The following is a 12184-nucleotide window of genomic DNA, read 5'->3' on the forward strand; positions in this document are numbered from 1 at the left end:
GTACCTTCGGGTGCGCTTCCTGGGCGCCGGGATTGAAGACACCTGTGCTCTCTCGGGTCTCGGGCGGGTCGGCGGTGAGCGCGGGTGGGGCGGGCCCGGGCCGCTGGCGTGGGCTCCGGTGCTTCCGTGCGGGGCGAGTTAGGCCTCGAGCTTCGCTCTGGGGAGAAGGGCCGGCCGAGGTTGGGCGAGGGGCGCGCGCGGGCGCCTGCCTGCCTGCCGGCCGGGCTGTCGCGGGGAGTTAGCGGCGTGACGGCGGCCCGGGAGCGCAGCCCGGCGCCCGGCGAGGCTCCCGCGGCTCCCGCCGGACTCGGGGGGCGACCCCAGCTTGCTTAGATCAGCTGTGTGAGCTGGCCCCGCTGGGCCCTGGAGGCTCGCCCGAAGCCCCACCCGCTCCTGGTGGCTGTCAGAGCGTAACGCGGGTGAGCACCACCAGCCTGCCGTGCTTGCGGTTTAAGGCTTTGTTTGGGGGCTGAGGAGAAGACCGAAGTTCAGAGAGAGAGGAAAACGATGGTGCTCTGTTCTGTGGTCGTGGCAGTGATACAGATTCCCTAAGTAGAGAGGACGAGGTTGGAATTTGCAAGGCCTGATGGCTGCCTCGGTCTACCATTTTTCCGCTGCTAGGTTTTTAAGTTTTGGGGTAGCATTTTTAGTATTTAGTTTCATTGTTTAGTTTGACCAAGGAGTTTCAATTCACAACCTGTTTTTGTGTGTACGTGTGTGTATGTGTGCATGTGCGCACGCTCCCGCGCACCAACACCTGTCCTGAGGCTTGAACCCTGGGCATCTGTGCTGTCCCTGACTTTTATTATTATTTTTTTGCATAAGGCTAGTGTTGAGCCACACCTCCACTTCTGACTTTTTTTTTGTTGGTCGTGGGGCCTGAACTCTGGGCCTGGACGCTTGTCCCTCAGCTCTTCAGCTCAAGGCTAGCACTCTACCACTTGAGCCACAGTGCCACTTCCAACTTCTGACTTTTAAAATGAAGATAAAAGTTTCAATGGACTTTCCTGCCCATTCTAGCTTCCACCTGAGTTTCTTAGATTTCAGCCTCCTGCATAATTAGGATAACAGGCAAGTTCCCACCATGGCACCTGGCTAATGTATCTTGATCAATGTTTCCCCTTGCATGAAATGTGTCCTTTTATTTTGTTGGTCCTGGGGCTTCAATTCAGGGCCTGGGTACTGTTGCTAGCACCCTACCTCTTTGAGTCACAGCTCATGGACTTTTCCCCTGGGGCTGGCTTTGAACTGAAGTCTTCAGATCTCAGCCTCCTGAGTGGCTAGGATTACAGGCATGAGCCACCAGCTTGTGGAATGTGTTTTGATCAAGGACCTCCTGCAAGGTCCCCTCCCATCTGTTCCAACCCCACCCATTCCCATTTTTACTTAAGTTCACTGAATAAGTTATCATTATTGTCTTTTATTTCTAAACTTTTAATTTTAATTTGAATCTATTACAGAGATTTCATTTTGATATTTCCGTGCATGCACACAACTCATTCAATACTACTTAGCTTACTTTCTGACATTTGAGATTAAATTATATAATATTTAAAGGCTAGAACTCAATGATATTGAAAAATACTCAACAGATAATTTACTTAAGCACATTACAGTCATTTTTGGGCCTTTTGACAAAGTCAAGTGGATTTTAGAACATTAGGTACCTGTCCCTCTTATGGATACAGAAATGATCAAGGTGGATAAAGTACTGCATTTTGGAATTTACCTTTTAATGTGTGTTGGTGGGGAAAGAGAATTTGGCTGCCTGATGATAGTAGTAATTGCTTCATTGAGGATTGAAAGGGGTAATGCACTTGCCAAGAGTGACTGCTTTCAGTTTGTGTCTGTAATTCCAGAATTTGTGAGATCACAGGTTCAAGGCCAGTCAAGCCATCTTGGGATTACTTAGACCATGTCCAATAAAGTTTGAGGAGGATTTTTTTTTTGGGGGGTCCGGTCGTGGGGCCTGAACTCTGGGCCTGGGCGCTGTCCCTCAGCTCTTCAGCTCAAGGCTAGCGCTCTATCACTTGAGCCACAGCGCCACTAACGGCTTTTTTCTTTTTGCTTATGTGGTGCTGAGAAATTGAACCAGTGCCTCCACCTTCCCAGCCCATTGAGGAGGATTTGTTTTAATTAAAATTTATTTATTTATTTTTTTTGTATCATGGGGATTGAACTCTGGGCCTGAGTGCTGTCCCTCAGTTCTTCAGCTCAAGGTGAGTGCTCTACCACTTGAGCCACAGTGCCACTTCCGGTTTTCTTGTAGTTTCTTGGAGATAGTTTCACAGTTTTTCCTGCTTGGGCTGGCTTTGAACTGCAATCCTCAGATTTCAGTCTCCTGAATAGCTAGGATTACAGGTGTGAGCCACTGACGCCTGGCTTGAGGAGGAAAGTTGATGATTGAAATTGAGATCTAAATGAGTAACAAGATCCCAAGAGGAAAGAGGAGAAAGTATTTCAAAAAATCTGCTTTATGAAGAGTCTCTGTGAGACTCTTTTTTTTTTTTTTTTTTTTGGGGGGGGGGTCTGGTCCTGGGGCCTGAACTCCGGGCCTGGGCACTGTCCCTCAGCTCGTCAGCTCAAGGCCCGCACTCTACCACTTGAGCACAGCGCCACTTCCAGCTTTTTTCTTTTTGCTTATGTGGTGCTGAGGAATCAAACCTAGGGCCTCATGTATGCAAGGCAAGCACTCTACCACTGAGCCAACTTCCCAGCCCATCTGAGACTTATTTCTAATCAACTACCAGAAAACCGGAAGTGGCCCTGTGGCTCAAGTAGTAGAGTGCTCACCTTGAGCTGAAGAGTTCAGGGACAGCACCCAGGCCCAGAGTTCAAGCCCCATGACCACCACCAACAACAAGAATAAAGACCAGAGTGAATTCAACCAGAGAGACTGGAAAAACACAGGAAGAAGAGAAGTTGAGGTCTGAGAAGTAGGCAGGAAAGAATCAGATCATAAAAGATTTTGTAAGCCATAGGGGGAAATTTGTATTTTATTTTGAGTTTGTGAACTTTTTTCTTTTAAATACAATCTGGCTAGGTCCATTATTTATTTATTCGGCTACTGGTGGACTTGGAGTGGGTTCTTCACCTCAAATCTTTTGTATCATTGTATTCTTTCATCAGACAAAATGGCAAACCACAAGATAATGGTTCTATACTGCCTTTTACATTTTGAATGAGACTTTTGTTATTTTTTGTTGTTGGTTGTAGAGCTTGAACTCCTGATCTCTTCAGCTGAAGGCGGAGCCTGGCTTTTGTTAGTTTTTGATTAACAACTTATAGTGTGTCTTAAAGGCAGAGCAATAGCTTTGGCACTCCCATGTGGAAGGAATGTGTTAAATTAGAAACCCTTAGCTGGGAGCTGGTGGCTCACACCTGTAAGAGGCTACGACCGAGATCACGGTTCAAAGCCAGCCCTGGAAAAAAATCTGAGACTATTTCCAATATTCAGGTAATTTCCAATTACCTGAAAACCAGAAGTGACTCTGTTTGCTCCAAGTGGTAGAGTGTTAGCTTTGATTGAAAGAGCTCAGACATAGAACCTAGGTCTTGAGTTCAAGCCCCAGGACTAAAAAAAAAAAGTATTTTGAGATGAGCAGATCTGAAAGGCAGATGAGGCAGTGTTGTGAATTCATTAGTTATGATAAAAGCTCCAAAAATGAAATAAGGATCTGAGGTTTTGAAAGTTCAACATCCATTAGTTTGAAGTTACTTATCTAGATTCTTTGTCAGGAATTGTAGAATTTTACTGGTAGGTTTGGCTGTGAACATACAGATGAAAGTCTTATGAATGTTTTCCATCTTCCCAGATAATAGATTACCCTTTAAAAATATCAATGTAGGGCTGGGAAGGTGTCTCAGTGGAAGAGCGCTTGCCTTGTATGCTCAAGGCCCTGGGTTCGATTCCTCAGCACCACATAAGCAAAAAGAAAAAAGCCAGAAGTGGCGCTGTGGCTCAAGTGGTAGAGCACTAGCCTTGAGCTGAAGAGCTGAAGGACAGCGCCCAGGCCCAGACTTCAGGCCCCACGACCGGACCCAAAAAATAAAAAATAAAAACAAATAAAAATAAAAATATCAATGTAGGAGCTTTCATGGATCAGGCTCTTTTATGTGGGCTTTTAGTTGTATTATCCAATTCCTAGGATGATATAACCTTTACCTATTTCAAAATTGCAGGCTATTTTTCTTCAAATAAAGAACATGGTGAAACTGGTTTGTACATTAGCTGATCATGGTGATGATGTCAACTGCTGTGCCTTTTCCTTCTCCCTCTTGGCTACTTGCTCCTTGGACAAAACAATTCGCCTGTATTCCTTAAGTGACTTTACTGAATTGCCACATTCGCCATTGAAGTTTCACACCTATGCAGTCCACTGCTGCCGTTTCTCCCCTTCGGGACATGTTTTGGCATCCTGTTCAACAGATGGAACCACTGTCCTGTGGAATACTCAAAATGGACAGACCTTGGCAGTCTTAGAACAGCCAGGTGGTAGCCCCGTGAGGGTTTGCTGCTTCTCCCCAGACTCCAGTTGTTTGGCATCAGGGGCAGCTGATGGAACTGTTGTTTTGTGGAATGCACAGTCCTACAAGGTATATAGGTATGACTATTTAAATCATTTTCATTTTTAATCTTGTAAACAAGACATAACAGAAAGGAAAGCAGAAAGCAAAATATTTAGATAACTTTGAGAAAAAGGTGGTTTTCAGGTAGCACAAGGAATATTTGACTTGCCTTCTGAAGGTAAAACACACATGTTTAATAAGAGTCCTGTGGTAGATGTATTTGGCTTTGAGTTTTAAATTTCTCTGCTAAAATACAGAGGAGATCTGAGGGATTACAGTTGAAATCAGACTTGGCAAGAAAGTGTGAGATTCTAATCTCCAATTGACCACGAAAAAGCTGGAAGTGGAGCTGTGGCTCAATTAGTAGAGTACTAGCCTTGTGCAAAAAGGTTCAGGGACAGTACCCAGGCCCAGAGTTCAAGCCCCAGGACTGACATGTGCATGCTTACACACACATACACACAAATGTAAGCATAAATACCAAATGATTTAGCCTTGTTAAACTCATACAGATTTTTACTTGTAAGAGTTAGGCAAGGGAAACAGTCTTTTGAATAAGGGTCAGTAAAGTTTAGATTTATTTGTGTCATTTATGGCTCCAGTATTTTTAGTAATAATGGTCTCTAAGCCCTACTGAAGAGATACAGCCATTATTTTACTGACTGGGAACAACTAAGATCAGACAAAAGAACTTAAAGACTGATGAGGTGATATAGGTCTATTGTTTATCTCTAGGAAACAATATGCACCTGAAGAACTCTTGAAAATATTAGTTTACACTGGTAATGTTATGTTGCAACTTAACACTTAATCTTTTATTTCTTTTTATGTTTATTGTGGCAAAATATACATAAAAACTTGTTATCTAATAAACAGCTTAATGAAGAATAAAATGCATAGAAAGTATAAAATGCCATTTTACATAGATAGAATCTATCACCTAAGGAATCATTGTTTTCATTTATCAGGTGATGATTATTACCTCTAACATACCCTGTTAATACATATAATTAATGCTGTAGTGATTAATAGCATTTTCTTTTTTTAAATTTGGTTGGTATTGCAGTTTGAACTAGAGCTTCATGCTAGGCTTGCTTAGCTGGTGCTCTACCACTTCATATTGCACCTCCTACCCAGCTTTTTTGTTACTGATTTTGGAAATGGAGTCTGCTCCAGCTGGCTTTGAACTTTGATCCTCAAATCTAAGTCTTCTGAGTACATAAGATCATAGGAATGAGTCAGTGGGGCAAGGCTGTGGGTTTTTACCAGTTGCTTTTTTTCCTGAGAAAATAATGTAAGAACAATACTTCCTTCTCTTTCTAAGATAATTGTAATTTATCACAGCATTTTCTTTTCATATGTTTCATTTGAAGATGAAAGGCCTTACTGTTATATCTAGGTAATTATTTTAATACAGAAGTAGGAACTGCTTTGACCACAGTAACATGTTTCTTAATAAAAATTGTTTTTAAAAATATGACTATGCTTGTTACTATTAGTTTTTTAAGTTTTTTCTTATATTTTAATGTGTATCATAGTGACTTGCTATATGGAAAAAGATGAAAAAGTGGACTTGAGTTTAGACTGCCATAATTTAGACTTGAATATATTTGGATATAATTATTAAATCATTTTAGAAGGTATGTCTCAGTTTATAACAATACTTTATTTCTACAGGTATCAGTTGCCCATTCCAGTTATGTGACAGCCATTTATCTTTTTTTTTTTTTTTAACTATTATAAAGATGCCCTGAAATGGACCTTTCCTTCCCTTTTTGTGCTTTTCAGATGTGGTAGTGTTAAGGATGGCTCCTTGGTAGCCTGTGTCTTTTCTCCTAACGGAAAGCTCCTTGTCACTGGCTCTTCATGTGGAGATTTAACAGTGTGGGATGATAAGATGAGGTGTCTTCATAGTGAAAAAGCTCATGATCTTGGGATTACCTGCTGCGATTTTTCTTCACAGCCAATTTCGGGTTAGTTATTTTACTTCTTTAAAGCACTAGAAATCAATAGTCTGTATGTGACTTTTTATACTTTTTTTCCCCCATCATTAATAATGTGACTGGCGCTCTCTGGCTTCTAAGGAATCTTCTCTCTATCTTTTTAGATAAAAATGAAATCATTAAAAATATGAAAAACCTACCTTTTCTAGTATTTGTGGGGGATGATTCAACTTGGTACAGTTTTCTTTTTCTTTTTTCCGGTCATGGGGCTTGAACTCTGGGCCTGAATACTGTCCCTGAGCTCTTCAGCTCAAGGCGAGCGCTCTACCACTTGAGCCACAGCACCACTTACTGTTTTCTGAGTGGTTTATTGGAGATAAGAGTTCCATGGACTTTCCTGCCTGGGCTGGCCGGGCTTTGAACCGCAATCCTCAGATCTCAGCCTCCTGAGTATCTAGGATTACAAGCATAAGCCACTGGCACCCAGATTTTGGTACAGTTTACATAGTATAAAAACCTTAGAGGACTTAGCCCCATTGCTTATACTGTGACTTTTTGCCCCCCATACTGGGTCTTGAATTCAGGGTCTAAGTCCCTGAACTTTTCGCTCAAGTCTAGTGCTCTACTACTTGAGCCACAGCTCCCATTTCTTGCTTTTTGGTGGTTTATTGGAGATTAGAGATTTTCCTATTTGGACTGACTTGATCTTAGCCTCTTGTAGCTAGAATTACAGGCATGAGCTACTGACACCTGGATATACTGTGGTTTTTATTCTCATTTATTGAGTAACATACTTTGTTCTAAAAAGATGTGGCAAGGGGCTGGGAATGTGTCTTAGTGATAGAGTGCTTGCCTAGCATGCGTGAAGCCTTGGGTTCAATTTCTCATAGACAGAAAATTTCCACATAAACAGAAAAGGCCAGAAATTGGCACTGTGGCTCAACTGGTAGGTCTCTAGCCTTGGGCACAGAGAGGCTCAGGGACAGAGCCCAGGCCCTGCTTGAGTTCAAGCCTCAGGACCGGGGGGGAAAAAGTGGTAAATACAAGGAATTGGCTTATATTCATTAAGATCTCCATGAAAGTTTAAATTTTTGTCAGAACCTGTACTGTAAAACTAAAATGTTCCAAGCCAGCTCAGGCAGGAAAGTCTGTGAAACTTATCTCCAATTAACTGCCCCAAAAAGCCAGAAGTGGAGTTATGGCTCAAGTGGTAGATCTCTAGTCTTGAGCACAAAAAAAGCTTAGGGACAGCACCCAGGCTTGAGGACTGGTATGCTCATGTGCATGTGCACCAACACACACGCAAATACAAAATCCCAAAATGCTGTTAGAATATGCATGTTTTATGGTGTTGGAGAAGACTTGAGTGAAATGGAAGTTCATATACCATACGTTAAGAAAGCATATATGCTTTCAATAAGTCAGACTGTAGGAAAAATGTACCTTATAATACTATCTGAATATTTGTAAACCACAAAGTAGTCTTAAAATGGATATCCGTTGTTTCATTCTGCTTTACTTTTTTTTTTTGGGGGCGGGGGGTTGATCGTAGGGCCTGAACTCTGGGCCTGGGCGCTGTCCCTCAGCTCTTCAGCTCAAGGCTAGGGCTCTACCACTTGAGCCACAGCGCTACTTCCGGCTTTTTATTTTTTCTGCTTATGTGGTGCAAGGCAAGCACTCTACCACTGAGCCACCTTCCCAGCCCTCATTCTGCTTTACTTTTTACATGCCAGAACTGTCTCTGATGAAATGCATTTGTGATATTAGGTGGAACTCTGTGTGAGATTGAGTTGGTGTTGTACAAATATTTCAGGACTTAAGCTAGTCAATATGTAATGATATACTGAAATTCTCTTAAGCATTAATTAGTGGCTTTTTGAGTTGCCAAGTTTATTTAATTACTTTGTCTAAATTGTGTAATATTTTCCACCAAGCAAGCTGAATTGATGTTATTTTAGATATATACAATTTCAATCTTAAAGCCAATGGAAAACAAATCCCCATTGTTATTGAGTGAAAAATTCAGCAGCCTTTTTAAAGAGAAAGTAGCTACATTGGAAATGATTAACTATTTACTATTCTTATAGTAACTGTCTCTTATACATTTTCTGTTAGCAGTAGTTTCAGAACCTCAAATATACCCCATGCTAGTGAATCAGTATTGGCTGTTGCAGCCTTTAGTCATAGCCATAAAGGCTTTTATTATAGCAATTTCAGGTCTATTGCTGTGATCCTGTGTTTAAATGAAATCCTTTAACCTATGTTTTGTTAGATAATCTAACAATATTTGTTAGGCAAATATTGTTTGTTAGTATGGCGTAAATGAATAATGAAATCTTAGTATGACAAATTGATTCTTTTAAAGTATTTTATTATGTCTTTCTAATTGTTTAAAAACAAATTTGCTATTTAGATGGCGACCAAGACTTTCAGTGCTTTCGATTAGCATCATGTGGCCAGGATTGCCAAGTCAAAATTTGGATTGTTTCTTTTACCCATCTTTTAGGTATGTTCAAACTAGTATTTATTATTTGCGATCTGGATAAAATTTGAGTTAATCTTTGTTATGTAAGGTACTTTGGATATATGAAAGGGATTGTAAAAATCAGTTTTAAGAAACTTTTAGTCAAAGTAATACATACACATGCTTTAATTATCTGATACTGACTTCACTCTTCCTCCACATGTACACTACTACTTGGCAGAAGTAGGGACTTGACATTGATGTGTTTGTAGATCTTGATGGTTTTTCACTTCCTGTAAATATTATTTAGCCACCATGTCTTCTATTCATTATGGTTACTAACTATTCTGTGTGATGGTGAGTCTTTTCTCCATGGATTACTCAGTTTCCTTTGGTGACCCTTTATGTCAAGCTTATGTTGTTACATTTTGGAATATGGCACTTCTTTGTTATTTCTCTAGTGATTCTTTTTTCCCTCCCTCTCTTTCTTTTAACTCCAGTGGAATGTTGGACCCTGATCTCTATGACTTTTCTGTGAACGTCTTTTTTTTCTTCCTACATGTATCTTTCTGTATATATTTTTACTTTTTGAAAAATAATTCTCAACTTTTTATTTAAACTTTCTTGAATATTTTTGTCTTATTAATCATATATTCAATTTCTAAAATATGTTTCCATTTTATAATGTCCTTTCATGAATGTGAGATTGTCTCAAAACTCTCAGGATACCAATTAGGAGAATTTTAAGTTCCCTTGTGTATCCCTATTGGACACTTTGTTTTTCTTTTTCTGATCCTTCTCATTCATATTGTTATCCTCTTCAAATGTCTGTTGATCCTTAGTATTCTGTTTCTATTTTTGTGTGTGTGCTAGTACTTGAAGTTGGGTCTTCTCACTATTGCTCACTTTTTTATGTTCATGGCTAGTACTCTACCACTTGAGCCATACCTCCACTTCCAGCTTTGTGGTAGTTAATTGGAGTTAAGAGTCCAGAATTAATCTCCCTGGGCTGGCTTCAAGAGAGCCTCAGATCTCAGCCTCCTGAGTAGCTAGGTGTGCCAGGCTATTTTGTATTTTTTAATTTTTGTTGGTCATGGGGTTTGAACTCTGGGCCTGGGGGCTGTCCCTCAGCTCTTCAGCTCAAGGTTAGTGCCCTACCACTTGAGTCACAGCACAACTTCCAGTTTTCTGGTGGTTTATTGGAGATAAGAGTCTCACATACTTTTCCTGCCCTGGCTGGCTTTGAACTGTGATCTTCAGATCTCAGCCTCCTGAGTAGCTAGGATTATAGGCGTGAGCTATTGGTGTCCAGCTTTTCTATTTATATCTTAAGAATTGGACAGTGAGATGTTAAAAGCTGGGTTTTCAGAATGAAAAGAGGGGAAACTGGCCCTTTTGAGAAAAAGGGTTGAGAGCAAAGAGGATGGAACTTTTCAGCCCCAGAATTCTTTGTACAGTTTCTATTTTTCTTAGAAGAGTGGTACCTGGGGTAAGATCAAGAAGAGATTGACATTGAATATTCTGTATTCATACTTTAAGTTTTTCTATTTCTGATTCTGTGTCTGTCTGTCTATTACGCTGATTCTGCTGACAGTCTTGAGGAATTCTTTAGGATAGAATACTTTTGGCTGTAGCTCCTTCTCTTTGTACTATGTGCCGACATTTCTGTCTCCTGCCTCCAGTTAATCTGTTTGTTGTTGTTGATATTACTGGGGTTTGAGCTCAGAGCTTTGTGTTCTTGTCCTTGCTAGGCAGGTGCTTTATCACTTGAGCCATGCCCCCAACCCTTTTTGCTTTGATTATTTTTTAAATAAGCTCTTTTTGCCCATGCCTGCCTTGCTTCTGATCTTCCTATTTGTTTCCTGAATGGCATAGCTGGAATAGGTGTGTTCCACATTGCTTAGCTTGCTTATTTTTGAGAGAGAGTCTTTCTTGAGAACTTTTTGCTTGAGCTGGCCTTGAACCATAGTCCTCCAAATCTCCACCTCTGAAATAGCTATAAGTACTGTGTGAGCCACTGCCTTAGCTCAGTTAATCTACATTCTGACTTCCCAAAATTGGTTTCAGGTTTTGGTTTGTTGATGCTTCCTTTCCAGGCTCTTCAGTCAAGTGTATATTTAAACATTTGTTCCATATTATTTTAATGGGGCTCTTGAATTTTTGTGATCAGTTGCTTCAGTTTTTTTTAGCCTTACCTGATAAGGTTTAGTTAAATCATAAAATAGTTTTTGTGGGGCTGGGAAGGTGGCTCAGTGGTAGAACGCTTGCCTTGCATGCATGAGGCCCTGGGTTCGATTCCTCAGCACCACATAAGAAAAAAGCTGGAAGTGGCTCAAGTGGTAGAGCCCTAGCCTTGAGCTGAAGAGCTGAAGGATAGTGTCCAGGCCCAGAATTCAGGCCCCACAACCAGACCTCTCCCCCCCAAAAAAATAGTTTTTGTTATTCATGATTATGCTATTATATTGAGAAAAGCCTGTTAGGAAATAAATACACACGTTTTGGTGAAAATTACTATTAGATTTCCTTTTTTTTTTGGGTCCGGTCGTGGGGCCTGAACTCTGGGCCTGGGAGCTGTCCCTCAGTTCTTCAGCTCAAGGCTAGCGCTCTACCACTATGAGCCACAGCGCCACTTCCGGCTTTTTTCTTTTTGCTTATGTGGTGCTGAGGAATCGAACCCAGGGCCTCGAGCATGCAAGGCAAGCACTCTACCACTGAGCCACCTTCCCAGCCCATAGATTTCCTTTTTTTTTTTTTTTTTTTATCTTTTAGCAGTATTGGGATTTGAGCTCAGGGCTTCATGTTCAATATGTTCAACATGTAGACACTTTATTGCTTGAGTCACGCCTCCAATCCTGTGTGCTTGATCTGTTTACTTTTTGTGTGAGCCAGCCTGGAAGTGATTCTCCTTTTTATGTTCCCTGTTACAGCTGGGATGATAGGTGTGTACCACCACACCAAGCTTCTGTCTGGTGATATAGAATCTAATGTGCTTTTTTTCTTCTTCCTTTTCTTTTCTTTTCCTTTCTGTATCTAGCTGTTGGTTTAGATGTGATGTTTTGAACTTTTTACCCAAATTGCTTCAAGCTTCATTCTTCCCCATCTTTACTTCTGGGTAGCTGGGATTAGCTCTATGCCTTTATTGCCCACACCTATTCTCCCATGTTAAAAAAAAAAAATCCTGTTTCAAGCTTGGAACTTTGCTTGCTCT

At 41.0% G+C, this 12184-nt stretch overlaps 1 protein-coding gene across 6 annotated transcripts in view; it reads left to right on the top strand.

Moving 5' to 3' along the window:
* Positions 1 to 12184, top strand: part of Wdsub1 (WD repeat, sterile alpha motif and U-box domain containing 1) — a 31739-nt gene continuing 19555 nt past the window's right edge. The window contains exons 1-4 of one of the 6 annotated variants that reach the window (XM_070022680.1): positions 1 to 74; positions 4183 to 4604; positions 6358 to 6542; positions 8926 to 9018. In XM_070022680.1, the coding sequence (XP_069878781.1) occupies positions 4207 to 4604; positions 6358 to 6542; positions 8926 to 9018 (676 nt within the window). In that variant the 5' untranslated portion in view covers positions 1 to 74; positions 4183 to 4206. Of the gene's footprint in view, positions 75 to 105; positions 420 to 653; positions 1072 to 2200; positions 2220 to 2830; positions 3458 to 4182; positions 4605 to 6357; positions 6543 to 8925; positions 9019 to 12184 lie in introns of those variants that run through there. The other 5 variants (XM_070022673.1, XM_070022689.1, XM_070022699.1 and 2 more) reach the window with 5 other exon arrangements.

The sequence above is a fragment of the Dipodomys merriami genome, unplaced genomic scaffold (assembly GCF_024711535.1).
Source record: "Dipodomys merriami isolate MVZ:Mamm:240054 unplaced genomic scaffold, mDipMer1.0.p SCAF_1, whole genome shotgun sequence".
Classification (NCBI taxonomy): Eukaryota; Metazoa; Chordata; class Mammalia; order Rodentia; family Heteromyidae; genus Dipodomys; species Dipodomys merriami.